The sequence below is a fragment of the Myodes glareolus genome, chromosome 7 (assembly GCF_982192425.1).
Source record: "Myodes glareolus chromosome 7, mMyoGla1.1, whole genome shotgun sequence".
In the NCBI taxonomy this organism is placed as follows: domain Eukaryota; kingdom Metazoa; phylum Chordata; class Mammalia; order Rodentia; family Cricetidae; genus Myodes; species Myodes glareolus.
This window is the reverse complement of record NC_142032.1, coordinates 100,014,006-100,029,618: the sequence shown is the minus strand read 5'-3', so window position 1 is coordinate 100,029,618 and position 15,613 is coordinate 100,014,006. Positions and strand designations below refer to the sequence as shown.

Here is a 15,613-nt window from a genome sequence, read left to right as displayed (position 1 = left end):
GAGTGTTCTTTAGGCAAGTGGCACCTTGTTGCTTGTCCATACTCCAGTGGTTGATGCCACCCCATTCACTTACAAGAATTCCTGACAACACTTAGTGGGTTGTAAAAGTATCCAAACTGAGAGTGGCTGTGGTAGGTAAGTGGATTCTGAGAGGACTTATAGGGGAGCAGAACACAGATATGACTAAAATACATTTTATATGTATGTGTAAGAATCTCAACACATTAAAAGTTCATAAAAGAGAATAACTATAAACTTTTATCCTTCTCTTTTCTTATTTTAAAATAATGATGATAAAAGAAGGCACCTAGTGATTGTTAAAAAACGTGTGCAGAATTAATGGACAAATCAATAAGTTGACAAACAACAAGTTACTAGCTTAGGATATATATTTTGTATGGGAATTGAATCCAAAGGCTATGGCATGCTCCACCAATGAGCTATATTCTTGGCTTTAACTTTTAAAATGACTACTTAACAAATAAAGAAGAGAGATAAGAATTTATCTTTCTCATTTGCCCTAATCTTGGAAGGTTAGACTGTCAAACAATTAAAAATCCATGCTTCATTAGTCTTTTGAAGACGATTCCAACCTCATCATGCTACTGCTGAATCAAACAGAGATGACCCCAGCCTCATTGATTCTGAATGGGATCCCAGGCCTGGAAGACATGCACGTCTGGATTTCCTTCCCGTTCTGTTCCATGTATACAGTAGCTGTTGTGGGCAACTGTGGCCTCCTCTACCTCATCTTCTTTGAGGGCTCCCTTCACAGGTCCATGTATTACTTCTTGGCTATGTTGTCCCTGACCGACCTTGTCATGTGCACTGCTTCAATCCCCAAAACTCTCTGCATCTTCTGGTTCTACCTTAAGGAAATCAGTTTTACTGACTGCCTGGTCCAGATGTTCTTCATACACACTTTTACAGGGATGGAGTCTGGGGTACTTATGCTTATGGCTCTGGACCGCTATGTAGCAATTTGCTATCCTCTCCGCTATTCTACCATCCTCACCAACCCTGTCATTGCAAAAGCTGGGCTTGCGACATTCTTGAGAGCAGTGGTACTCATCATTCCTTTGATTTTCATCACAAAGCAACTTCCCTACTGCAGAGGCAATGTAATAAACCATACCTACTGTGACCAGTTATCTGTAGCCAAAGTCTCCTGTGGGAATATCAAGGTCAATATTGTCTATGGTTTGATGATAGCCCTCTTGATTGGGGGCTTTGACATCCTGTGTATCACTGTCTCCTACACCATGATCCTGAGGGCAGTGGTCAGCCTGTCCTCAACAGACGCTCGGCAGAAGGCCTTCAGCACCTGCACTGCCCACATCTGTGCCATCGTTTTTTCCTACGGTCCAGCCTTCTTTTGTTTCTTTTTGAACCGATTTGGGGGTAACACCATCCATCCATCTTGCCTCATTATTGTGGCTAATATTTACCTGCTTTTGCCTCCCACTATGAACCCTGTTGTTTATGGAGTGAAAACCAAGCAGATACGAGAGTGTGTTGTAAGGATTCTTTCGGGGTCTAAGGATGAAAAGCATAGTTGACAAAAAAAAAAAGAATAAAAAGGGAAGGGAAGTCAAGAAAACACATGTGTTCTCGTGTTGAATTCTTGGGCCCCAGCTGGAACCAAACAGCATCATAAATCATATATATATGATTAATATATATAATATATTTATATTATATATAATATAATATATATTAATATATATAATTTGTCATTTGATTATATATATACGTATATATGTATGTATATATATATATATATATATATATATATATATATATATATGATTTGAGTATAACAGATTTTTCTAGAACACTGAAGAGCACACTTTCTTCCCAGAATCCCATGGAACTTTCTCCAAACCTGACCAGCATCCTTCAGTTCTTTCTTGAGAGCATTTGCACATATGGGCAGGACTGAGCCAGGTTAGCACACTTGCTTTCTTTCACACTGCTGTTCAGCTGAGTAGTACTGGGGTGTTGCTTTCTGTAAATTGCTTAGGCTAGTCATCTGCAGGGTTCATGGAGAATTCTACCTTCACAGTCAATGCTGTTCCAAGCTTGTACCAAGCTCACGTTTGCTTCTCTGCAGCCTGTACAGTCTCTCTCCAGATCATCTCTTCTCATGTTCAGTGTGGATATGGACCAGCCTGGAGGTTGCAATTGACTGCAGTCTTGTACAGGTGGCGCCAAGCCTCTAGCTGTCACTCCTGGCTGCTGCTTCTGTGGATAATGGCTTGCTTTTATGAACATACTTAATATATAACTCAATTGAAAATGATAAAAATTTTGGTTTAAGAAGTTATTAACCAAATCTTTTTCAAAATATGTAATTATAGGTTAAGAGATATTTATTTGGTACCTTTAAATTATATCTTTTCTCAAACAAATTTTATTTATTTGTTTTAAATTTCATAATTAGTAGGCATATATAGGTCATGCATTAATCTGTTAAAAATTTAAAAGAATATAAAGTTAGAGTTATTTGTGATTTAGTTTTGCTGTGATCACCATTGCCATTTCTACTTCAGACATTGCACATCCAAGTAATACTTACTAAACTTTGGTTCTATTTCTAAATGTGATAAAATTTACCTTTGAAAATAAATAAGCTTATGAAAATCAGATCCAATGTTATCTAATGTTTTTTTCAAGTTTTTGTCTCATTTGTAGAGTTCCCAGGGCTCCATATTATTTCATATAGATACAATTATACAAAATGAACTAAAAGATGAGGCTTTGTATGCGAATGGTTCAAATAGTTACTATTTTAATACATAACTCACAGAACTTTAACAGAACGCTGAAATTACATAAATACCATGATGGTTATGTAAAATAACATATTATTCTCGTTACCTTCACTATAAGGATACTCACAAACAGACATGTGCATAATCCAAATGAAATCATCTACTACAAGAAACAGTAGGATGAAAATCTCTATCTACTTATCCTCCTCCCATAGTGTTACCTTGTTTCCTTTTTATTGTACTTTTTAACTTAAATTGTTTTTATTAATCTATATACTTTTCTCAGCTCCACTCTCTTCTTCTCCCCTCCCCTTCAACCCTCTCCCAAGGTCCCTATGCTCCCAATTAACTCAGGAGATATGGTCTTCTTCTATTTCCTATATAAATTAGATCCATGTATGTCTTTCTTAGGGTCCTCTTTGATGTCTAGATTCTCTGGTGTTGTAAAGTGTAGGTTGGTTTTTTTTTTGTTTTATGTCTATAAACCACTTATGAGTGAGTGTATATTATATTTGTCTTTCTGGGTCAGGGTTACCTCACTCAATATGATGTTTTCTAGATCCATCCAGTTTCCCATAAATTTCAAGATGTCATTTTTTTCTGCTATGTAGTACTCCATTGTGTAAATGTACCACATTTTCCTTACCCATTCTTCGGTCAAAGGGCATTTAGGTTGTTTCCAGGTTCTGGCTACGAAAAACAATGCTCCTATGAACATAGTTGAGCATATGTCCTTGTGGTATGATTGAGAATCCTTTGTGTATATACTCAAAAGTAGTATTACTGTGTCTTGAGGTAGGTTGTTTCCTAATTTTCTGAGAAATTGCCATAGTGATATTCAAAGGGGCTGTACCAGTTTGCACTACCACCACCAATGCAGAAGTGTTCCCTTTCGCTACATCTTCTCCAGCATAAGTCATCATCAGAGTTTTTTTTTATTGGCTATTCTTACATGTGTAAGATGGAATCTCAGAGTTGTTTTGATTGGCATTTATCTGATGGTTAAGGATATTTAACATTTCCTTAAGTGTCCTTAACTATTTGCTGATGATATGATAGTTTGCATGAGTGACCCCAAAAAGTCTACCAAGGAACTTCTACAACTCATAAACACCTTCACTAATCTAGCAGGATACAAGATTAACTCGAATAAAATTTATCATCCTTTACACAGATGATAAATGGGCTGAGAAAGAAATCAGAGAAACATCACCTTTCACAGTAGCCACAAATAGCATAAAATATCTTGGAGTAACTGTAACCAAACAAGTGGAAGACATTAACTCTTTGAAGAAAGAAATTGAAGATACCAGAATATGGAAAAATCTCCCACACTCTTGGATAGGTAGGATCAACATAATAAAATTGGCAATCCTACCAAAAGCAATCTATAGATTCAATACAATCCCCATCAAAATCCCAACACAATTCTTCACAGACCTATGAAAGAACAATAATCAACTTCATATGGAAAAACAAAAACCCCAGGATAACCAAAACAATCCTGTACAATAAAGGAACTTCTGGTGTCACTATACAAGACATCAAGTTCTATTATAGAGCAATAGTAATGAAAACTACTTAGTATTAACATTAAAAGAGACATGTTGATCTATGAAATTGAGTCAAAGATCTGGTCATTAATTCACACACCTATGAACAACCGACTTTTGACAGAGAAGCTAAAATTATACAATGGAAAAAAGAAAACACCTTCAACAAATGGTGCTGGCGTAACTGGATGTCAACATGTAGAAATGAAAATAGATCCATATCTATCCTCAGGCACAAAACTCAAGTCCAAATGGATTAAAGACCTCAATATAAATCTGACTGCTCTGAACCTGATAGAAGAGAAATTGGGAAATAGTCTTCAATGCATGGGCACAGGAGAATTCTTCCTAAATATAACAGCAGCAGCACAGACACTGAGAGCAACAATAATTAAATGAGACCTCTTGAAACTGAGAAGCTTCTGTGAAGCACAGTCAATAAGACAAAAAGGTAGCTACTAAATGGAAAAAGATCTTCACCAGTTCCACACATCAAACAGAGGACTGATCTCCAAAGTATATAAAGAACTCAAGAAATTAGACATCAAAATTCCAAATAATCCAATTGAAAAGTGGGGTACAGAACTAAACAGAGAACCCTCAACAGAAAAATATCAAATGGCTGAATGACACTTAAGGAAATGTTCAACTTTCTTACTCATCAAGGAAATGCAAATTAAAATGACTGTGAGATACCATCTTACACCTGTCAGAATGGTTAAGATCAAAATTACCAATGATAGCTTTTGTTGGAGAGGATGTGGTATAAAGGGAACATTCATCCATTGCGGGTGGGATGCAAACCTGTACAACCACTCTGGAAATCAGTATTGTGGTATCTTAGAAAACTGGTACCCAGCAATGCTACTCTTGGGCATATACCCGAAAGATTCTCAATCCTACTACAACGACATCTCCACAACTATGTTCATAGCAGCATTATTTGTAACAGCCAGAAACTCGAAACAACCAAGATACTTCTCAATCAAAGAATGGATAAAGAAAATATGGTACATTTACATATTGGAATGCTACTCAGTTGTAAAAAAAAAAATGACATCTTGAAATTCGCCTGCAAATTGATAGAACTAGATAAAAACCATCCTGAGTGAGGTAACTCAGACCCAGAAAGATGAACATGGTATGTAGTCACTCATAAGTAGATACTAGCTGTAAAGTAAAGGATATTGAGCCTATAATTCATGATTTTAGAGAAGCTAAGTAACAAGGTGAACCCTAAGAGAAATATAGAATGGAAGGGGAATCGGAGGGGAAGGGTGAGAACTTGAGGGAATGTGCTGGTCGAGTTGGAAGAATAACAGAAATGAAGGCAAAGGAAAGAGATACTTTGATTGAGGGAGCCATTAGAGGGCCTAGCAAGAACCTGGCACTAGAGGAATTCCCAGGAATCCACAAAAATAACCCCAGATAAAACCCTAAGTAATAGAGGAGAGGGTGCTGGAACTGGCCTTACCCTGTAGTCAGACTGATGAATATCTTAAATGTCATCATAGAACCTTCATCCAACAATTGATGGAAACAGGCAGAGACCTGCAACGGAGCACTAGACTGAGTTCCCAAAGTCCACTTGAATGGAAGGAGTGAGAATATGAGCAAAGAGGTCAAGACAATGAAGGGGTCATCCACTGAAACAGTTTGTCCTGAGCTAATGGGAGCTCACCAACTCCAACCAGACAGAGAAGGAACCAGCATAGGTCCAAACTAGTTCCTCTGAATGTGGTTTACAGTTTTATGGCTAGGGCAGACTGAAGGGTCACTGGCGGTGGCACCAGGATTTATCCCTAGTGCTTGTATTGGCTTTTAGGAACCCTGTTCTCTTTGGATGCATGTTTTGCTCAGCTTAGACATAGTAGCGATGCCTTGGACCGTCCCCAAAACAATGTGCTTTACCCTCTCTGAGGAATGGATTGGGGGTTGAGGGGTATAGGTAGAGGGAATGGGAGGAAGGGAGGGAGAGGGAACTGGGATTGGTATGTGAAATGAAAAAAGATAGTTTTTTCTTTTTAAATAAATAAATAATGATCTGTGACAGTTTTCAAGTTAAGAAATAAATATAAAATTCTGTTTAGTTTATTTCATTGATTTTTTAAAAGGTCTTTGCATAAAAAGGCAAGAATTGATTGCAATATTAGCATTTAAGATCTTGGCTTCCTTTAGCAAGGAGGAAAGAGAAAACTGGCTGTGGAGGAGTGTGGGGGCTGTTCACACAAGTGTATTCATTTGTTGTTTTGTTTTTGATTTTTTAGACAAGGCTTCTCTGTAGCTTTGGAGTCTGTCCAAGAACTAGCTCTTGTAGACCAGGCTGGCCTCAAACTCACAGAGATCCGCCTGTCTCTGCCTCCTGAGTGCTGGGATTAAAGGAGTGTGTCACCCGTGCCCGGCTGCATTCATCTTGTAATAATGCATCTAGTTTCACATAAATGGATGTGTGTCAATTTGTGAAAGTGAATCACCTAAGAAATATTTTATTGGTTAACTGATTTGGATATAAATCAGTAGTAGAGTATCCAGCATGTAGGAGGCCCTAAATTCAACTCACAGCAAATCTAAAATAAAAACAAACAAAATTTAATTATCATATTCATATTGCAGGCTCCAGCCTATTTACCATTATGAGATAAATATGTATTTGATTAATCATATGTCCATATATACATACTGTTAATAAAAATTTTGTCATATATGAATAGAGAAAGTAGAAAGATCTCTGTTCTAAAACACACTGCAATCTAAGATTGTAGCAAAGAAAAATTTGTATATTAAAGTCTCCCTTGGGGTCGTATTTTAGGTCTTCAGAGAAACCATTAGTCAACTCAAATACAGCCATCAGACTGTGATAATCAGTTATTTCTACCATTCACAGAAGATCATAAATAAAATTATAATTTCATCCCATCTTCTATTTCTCAATTGGGAAATAGAAAGAAAGCATGGTCCATAGAATTTCCGGTTATTTGATGAATTAAATCAAATTAAATTAAATGTAATAACTTGACATCTAAGCAAGTTATTACATCATAACTTAGATGGCAAGTTATTACATCATAAGAATAATTAGTGTTGATGACAGCAGAATGGAAGAATGAAGACACAATTTATCCCCAGTTTCATAACCTGGGTATGTCTGCATCCAACCCTGTCACACAGATAACCAGGAATAGAATAGGGGCATTTCTTTATTAGCAAGATAAGTTCCAAATCCTCAGAGATTCCAGTAGCTCTAGGTTCCAGTTATCTAACTGAATTCATTCTGACAGTGGTTCCAGGTATCCTTAGCTGGCAGCACTGGCTCTCCCTGCTTCTGGCTCTGCTCTATGCTTTGGATCTTGTTGCCAACACACTTATTGTGACTGTAATTTGCCAAGAGGCATCACTGTGCCAGCCTATGTATTGCCTTGGCATCCTGGCTATTGTGGACATGGGCCTGGTAATTACCATCATGCCAAAGAGTGTAGTCATCTTGTGGTTCAATGCTAAGACCATCAGTTTCACCGAATGCTTTGCTCAGATGTACACCGTCCATTTTTTGTTGCCATGGAGTCAGGTATCTTTGTCTGCATGGCTATAGATAGGTATGCAGCAATTTGCCGACCACTGAAGTATACTTCAATAGTTACTGAATCTTTTCTGGTCAAAGAAGCTTTGCTTATGGTCCTCAGAAATTGTATAGTTCCCAAGTCAGTACCTGTGTTGGCTACTCAGAGAAATTACTATTCTCAGAATCAAATCAACCACTATTTTTGTACTAACTTGGGGGTCACTAGCCTGTCTTGTGATTGCAGGAAAATCAACAGTTTTAACCAGCTTGTCTGGACAACCTGGCTTAGACAATCGTAGGAGGTGACCTGGGTTTGATTATGATTTCATATGCTTTGATTCTTTGGTCTGTGCTGAAGCTGAACTCTGCAGAAGCGGCATCTAAGGCCTTAAATACCTGCACCTCTACCTCATCCTAATCCTTTTCTTCTACACTATCATTGCTGTCCTTTCCATCACTCCTAGTGCAAAAATGTCAGTCCTGTCGTGCTGGTTCTGTTGAACGTGCTGCACAATGTATTCCCCCTGTTCTGAACCTCTTGGTGTATGCACTCAAGAACAAAGAGCTAAAACAAGGCTTATACCAGGTGCTTAAGCTGAGTGTCAAAGGAGACTAAAAATGATAAAACACATATCACTTTTACTTTTTCAAAATTAGGATGTCTGGTTGTGCTTATTAATCTTCAGGGCATAATAGGTAACATTCTTGAAAAATCTGTATAGTGTCTTAATATGTATCCTCAATACCACTTAGAATAATTACTTTTTGAAACAGGATCTCACTTTTGCGGTCCTGGCTAGATGAGAACTTGCTGTATAAATCAGGCTGGCCACAAACTCTGAGAGCTCCAGTCCCCTCTGTTTTCTGAGTACTGAAATAAAAGGCATGGACCATCAAAGACAGCAAAAATAAATTTCTTGAAAAACCACAAGTCATGTTATCTAGCATTTCCTCAAAGTCATTAGTCTGGCTTAGACATTACTAAGCACTCAATGAATAATATAATTCATTAAGATAGACATGTGAAACCATCTATGAATTAAGGAAAATGTAATTGAATATGAGTCTGAGACATTTTTATGTAAAATAAAAAATTGTGTTCCCTTGGCAGAAATAACACCTGTGAAATGATATTAATTATGGCTTTTAATTCAGATACTTTGCCTTTCCCATGCATATACAAAGTCACACACATACATGTGTACCGATGGATAAATGAATATGAAAATATCCAGTTGTTAAAAGAATCATACAGGTGGTAATAATGGAAATGCCCCACTCTCAGGCCTTCTATGCAGGGTGTACTGATCCTTATACAGGCATTTTTAGCTCTAAAGTTTCTAAATATGACATCAGATTTTCCCTTCAAGTCAGTTAAATGTGCAGCTGTCAAGGGACAGAGTTGTTAAGGGATGCACACACATATAGAACAGCATCAGATGGTTTTTGAACAAGACTGTCTTCTTGGACCAGACTGCACTCAGCTCCCCATTTTGACATCCAGGCAGTAGGCATTGCGCAGGGTAAGCAGAGAGACTTTGCTCAAGTTTATAGTGACTTTGAGCATATACTAACTGGTTAGAGCATTCATTCTCGGAACAATAGATTTTATTCCAATCATTCAGCTAAAAGACATTAATTTATTTTTCTTGTGCACTGTATATTTACTAATTTCTAGGATGGTAATTCACAGTAGTCTTTCATAGGAAATATGAATATTGATGTTTTCCCTGAACAAATGGAATCACTGGAAATGGTACAAGTTGTGTTACATTACCACAGGACAAAAAGAAGTTTCTGGTGACGAATTCTCCATATATTCAGAGTAGTGTTGCTTCTCACTTGCCCTCATTGATTTTCAGAAAGAGAATCTAACTAACTTGCCTCAGGTCCAAAGGGAGTTTTAAAAAATACTTTAGTTTTCTAAGTAGACCAGATGAACTCACTACCAATGATGAGAGAAGAAAATGTTTTTCAAGTTTCAGGGTAGGCAAGTAAGGAGACAAACTGACCATCAGTGGGGCTTGGAGTAAGGACAAATAGTAGATCCTTGCAAAATTGTCGTTTTACAAATGATAATTATGTTTAAACCTGTTGCATCCATAGATCTTCTTACTCATAGAGTAATGACTCTTTGTTTCAGAAAATAATCTAGTGCTGAAAGTATTTTACATCTGTGTTGAAAATTTATAAATTTTTTCATAGTTAACACTGTTATTTGCAATCATAATGCATCTTTTATTTGAGAGATTTAAAATCATATTAAAGAGACCAAAGTTACTTGTATATTAGTAAGCCCCATACTACCTATTACATTTATAACTGTGAGGGAAATGCAATAGAAATAATCAGGACATTTATCTTGCATGCTGAGGAATAACTGCTTCAGAATAGAGCATATAGCCTCTCTGGTATATAACTTCCTTTCCTAGGTTAAGGCTATTCACATTCCTCCCAATTTTCTTACTTGCCATTGTTTTTTGAAAACCTAAAAGTCTATCTGCTTATTCTTTGGGAATGAGGAAGAAGTAAAGATTCCTTTCTTTGAGATGGTTTTTTAGACTTATTTTATTTTATGTATATGAGTATTTTTCATACATGTGTGTTTGTATACCATATGTGTGCCTAGATTCCCTGGAACTGGAGTTATGGATGGCTATATGCCACTGTGTGGGTGCTAGATACCAACCCATGGTTCTCTGCAGAAGCAACAAGCACTCTTACCCACTCCAGTCCATCATGTGGCAATTTTATAGGCAAGAAGTTTATCTAATACACTGTTTTATTATGTAGATTTTTTGAATTTATATAGCTAAAAATTATATTTAAAAGATAAGATTGATTTACAGTCTTAGTTGCTAATATTCTTGCTCTGCTACATTGTGGAAAAAAGAAAGGAAAAAAGATGACCAGGTAACACGACAGAAGTTGAATGCATTTCTTGGCTACAAAATATATTCACTCTGATAATGAACTTATATTTTAACATGTATCCTTTCTAATATGCATGTTGCATTGTAGTAAATATTTTAAGCATTCAATTCACAGTGTGTCTTAATTGCACAGCAGTCAGTTATAATGTTCATATGTTCTAATACATATATGTCTGTGTGTAATATTTATTCTTAGATTTAGTTTTATAAGTTTTGCTTTTTACTTTATTACTTTGTTTTGCGTATGTTACATGTATGGCTACATATATGTCTATGCAGCATGTGCATACAATGCCTGTGGAGGCCACATGAAGGCATTAAATCTCCCAGAACTGGAGTTTCACATGACTGTGAGCCATGCAGGTGCTGGGGGATCAGACTCATGTTCTCTAGAAGACAATATGGTCCTCTTAACCACTGAGTCATCTCCCCAGCTCTGAGTTCTTGGTTTTCTGAATGATTTTTTTGAAAAAAAATGCAATGTTGAATACTAACCAATGAAAAAAATGCTTCTGGCGTGATACATTCATGAAATAAAAATCTATAAGTCTGACCAAAGGAATGTGGTGACGATTTTTACCCAAAAGGAAAGACTTTTTATATCAAAAATCAGCATTAATTTCCTTGTCTATGGTAAAAATTGTAGAATCCTGTGTAGACTGGTTTATTAGCAAAGTGGATTCCAGCAGCAACTGAGAACCAGCTCACAGACTGTGATAATTAGGTTCTCTACTGTTTTATTTTACACTGAGGGCTAACAAGCTGAGAAAGGCACATTCAGCATGCCCTGTTATTTTGCTTGTGGAAAACTTTTGAACATAGAGATAAAGCAATTTGATAGCATGAGCTCTAGTTATCTCATACTTGGTCTTAGCTTCAGGACAGAATGTGATGTAACTACTGTGTTTGGTTTGTTCCCCCCCCCCCCAGTTTCTCTATATCAAGTATTTGATCTATGATACCTAAAAGTGAGCATCATCCAACTGTTCTTGCCTTTGGTTCCTCACATTTGACTGACACGGATATCTCCTCCTTAATGTTTGCAGTGTATTTTAATTATTTGTATGGTTGGTGTTTTCCAAAATAGTTTTAGACATCTTGTGCACACGGGCTTTTTTGCATGTATTTTCTTACATTTCTGTATTTTAAATATTGCAAATGTGAAATATGCTCATATATGAGGACTCTAAACCAATTATTACATTTATTTATATTTTCTCCTCTCTCTCTCTCTCCCACCCTCCCTCCCTTCCTCTCTTCAACTCTCTCTCTCTCTCTTTCTCTGTACTTCTGTGTGTGTATGTATGTGTGTGTGTGTGTGTGTGTGTGTGTGTGTGTGTGTGTGTATACATATAGGCACATACCTGCCATGGCAATGGTATAGAGCAGCTCAGGGGACCATTTGTGAGAGCTGGTTCTCTCCTTCAAACATGGGAGTCCCAGGGATCAAACTCAGGTTGTTTGGCTTCTTTCTGGGCAAGTGCCTTTACCTTATGAGTCATCTCAGCAGCCCTTCTATTAGACTGGAAAGAACAGATGGAACTGTACAAACAAACAGTTTTGTTTTTGTTTTTGTTATTGTTTTTCTGGGTGTTTTCTTTTTATACTATAGAGGTTTTTTTTATAATTTTTCTATTTTATAAGAGAACTTTTATTGAAATTTTTACTTATCCTTATTTAGCTGGGTGGTGGTGGCACATGTCTTTAATCCCAGCACTCGGAGGCAGAGGCATGCGGATCTCTGTGAGTTCAAGGCCAGCCTGGTCTACAAGAGATAGTTCCAGGACAGGCACTAAAGCTACAGAGAAACTTTATCTTGAAAAAACAAAACAAAACAAAAAACCCAAAAAATTATTTATCTTTATTTAAAAGATATACTTTAACTTTTTTGTGTTTGCTGGTAGATATCTTCATGTTTTGAATAAAGTTCTATATAGACAAAAATTTAATAGTCTTTAAATTTTTATTATATTCCTTCCCTTTGTTGACTACTCAGTTTATTAACTATTCATTTGTAAACATTGCTTGACATCAGTAGGACTATCATACCTTATTCAATTTTTAAAATATAAGTATGAATCAAATATGTACATTAAAAGTTGTATTATTTTATGGGTGTCTTAGTATAATAACAGAGTTTCATACTCCCATGATTTTAAAATGACAAAACAGGTAGAGTTCCATTAGTTTGTCATTTTTCTAATTCCATCTTATAACAACCTTTAAGGGTAGTTATTTATCTTCTCAAAGAAAAGAGATGAGTTTTGTTGAGGAATGTAAAGCTGTAGGTAGAGTTGATGGAGTGGTAGGGGTGAGAGCAACTCAGAGAACACAGGGGTGCAGGAAGCAAGTAACCTAAGAGAATGGTGGGCTATCAAAGACCAGTCATGGCTCAGGTACAAGGGCATTTGTCTTTTCCTTTGTGAAAGCAATTATCATCCCCTCCAAAGTTTGATGCACTTGTCATTTCTACCTAATCCTGTGTGGTTCTAAAAATTTATGATGACTTGGGAAGAGGTCTTGGAGACTAGCCTCACAAGCATTTCTACCTAGTCCTATATGGTTCTAAGGATTTATGATGACTTGGGAAGGGGTCACAGAGACCACCCTCACAAACAGGCTTGTCTTGTATTTCTTTCCTTCTTGCAAAAAGTTACCTTGAACAGTGTCCAGTGACACTCCAGCAAAAAACTGGGGAAGAGGTAGGAAAGGTTAACAGTGAGAAATCTGATATATTAGATGTTCCCACCACCCTACACAGCATTAAGTAGCCTCTTGTGATGTCTTGAAGTTTAGTCCAAAAAGATTTTTAACAAATGCTCCAGGAATATTCCCATTAGATCTGACAAGGATGAAGTTGAAGGGTGGAATTTAACATTGGTACTTCAGTGTGAGATTCCCAGTAGGATTATGTTACACCAGGATGGCTACAGCAGCACCCATATTTCTAAAGTGTGTGTGTGTGTTGTGTGTGTATGTATGTATGTATGTGTGTATATATCTATCTATCTGTATCTATCTATCTAAATGTTCAGAGATAAAAACAATTTTTCTACACATTTTTTTTCAATTGTGTTCAATGAATTATAGTATGTTTGCATGCACTGTTCCAAGAACCAAAATAATCATCCCAGATAGAACAAGCTATTTATAAAGATAATCAACAGAATTTAGACATCACAGGCCTTTAAATTATACTAATATCTAAGTGTATGTCTAGGTTTAGAGAAGACATTAACATATTTCTAAATCAGTTTCTTTAGTATAAATAGGCCTAATCCATTGTCTCAGCACAATTTAATTCATTATATAAAATATACATAATCTTATCATTCAAAATTAACTATATGAATAAAATATCCATACATATATCATGATGTAAATTTATATGCAAAAAGTCTCTGTGCGTCAAAGACTTTCATCCCAAACACATTAATTAAGGAAACAGTTATCACATTAGCAAAACCAGATTGAAAAGTCGGGGTGTGATATCACATTCCTGTTATCTTTATTGCTTGGGTTGTCTCTACAAGGATGGTGATGAACAAGGTATTGATTGTGTGTAATATTCCATGTGTCTCTATGGAAATAGCATAAACACAGTCTTTATTATGGCTGAGTTAACATAGAGAAAGTTCGACCTACCAAGGATGATCTTATTTCATCACATCTCTGGCTGAACCAGGTGTCTAATTAACAAAAGCAGAAGGATGGGAATATTGAAGACGCCAAATCCTCCTAAATATAATGATCCGTGTTAAAATATTTTCTGATGTCCCATTGCTAATCTAAACTAACAACATTAACCTTTTTTCTTCTTAGCAAGGGATGTTCCAGGATCTGACCAATTCCAACAGCTCTAGGATCCAAGTGTCTGAGTTTATTCTGATGGGATTTCCAGGCATCCACAGCTGGCAGCACTGGCTTTCCCTGCCCCTGGCTTTGCTCTATGCCTTAGCTCTCATAGCCAACACACTTATCATTACCATAATCTACCAGAAAGTGTCACTACACCAGCCTATGTATTATTTCCTGGGCATTCTGGCTATAGTAGACATGGGCTTGGCAACCACCATCATGCCTAAGATTTTAGCCATCTTATGGTTCAATGCTAAGACTATCAGCCTTCCAGAGTGTTTTGCTCAGATGTACGCCATCCATTGCTTTGTTGCCATGGAATCAAGTATTTTTGTCTTCATGGCTATAGATAGGTATGTAGCAATTTGCAAACCACTGAGGTATCCTTCAATAGTTACCGAATCTTTTGTTGTCAAAGCAACTGTGCTTATGGTCCTCAGAAACTGTGGGACTCTCACGTCAGTTCCTGTGTTGGCTGCTCAGAGAAATTACTGTTCCAAGAATCAAATTGAGCACTGCCTGTGCTCTAACTTGGGGGTCACTAGCCTGTCCTGTGATGACAGGAAAACCAACAGCATCAACGAGCTGATCCTAGCTTGGACAATCATGGGAGGTGACCTGGGTTTGATTATGATTTCATATGCTTTGATTCTTCAGTCTGTGCTGAAGCTGAACTCTGCAGAAGCAGCATCTAAGGCCTTAAATACCTGCACCTCTCACCTCATCCTAATCTTTTTCTTCTACACTGTCATTGTTGTCCTATCTATCACTCACAGTTCAAAGATGAAAGTTCCCCTCATCCCGGTTCTGCTGAACGTGCTGCACAATGTTATTCCCCCTGCTCTGAACCCCATGGTGTATGCACTCAAGAACAAAGACCTCAGACAAGGCTTATACCAAATGATTCGCCTGGAACTGAAGGGTAACCACAAGTGA

The 15,613-nt window shown here is 37.0% G+C and overlaps 2 protein-coding genes and 1 pseudogene across 2 annotated transcripts; all 3 read left to right on the top strand.

Moving 5' to 3' along the window:
- Positions 1-599: 599 nt before the first annotated feature.
- Positions 600-1,559, top strand: LOC125395947 (olfactory receptor 52N4-like). Its single transcript, XM_087907694.1, has one exon. It carries the CDS (start codon positions 600-602, stop codon positions 1,557-1,559), a length of 960 nt encoding a protein of 319 aa, XP_087763820.1.
- Positions 1,560-7,411: 5,852 nt separating this feature from the next.
- Positions 7,412-8,502, top strand: LOC148121548 (olfactory receptor 56B2-like; annotated as a pseudogene).
- Positions 8,503-14,647: 6,145 nt separating this feature from the next.
- Positions 14,648-15,613, top strand: LOC148121547 (olfactory receptor 56B2-like). Its single transcript, XM_087908712.1, has one exon. It carries the CDS (start codon positions 14,648-14,650, stop codon positions 15,611-15,613), a length of 966 nt encoding a protein of 321 aa, XP_087764838.1.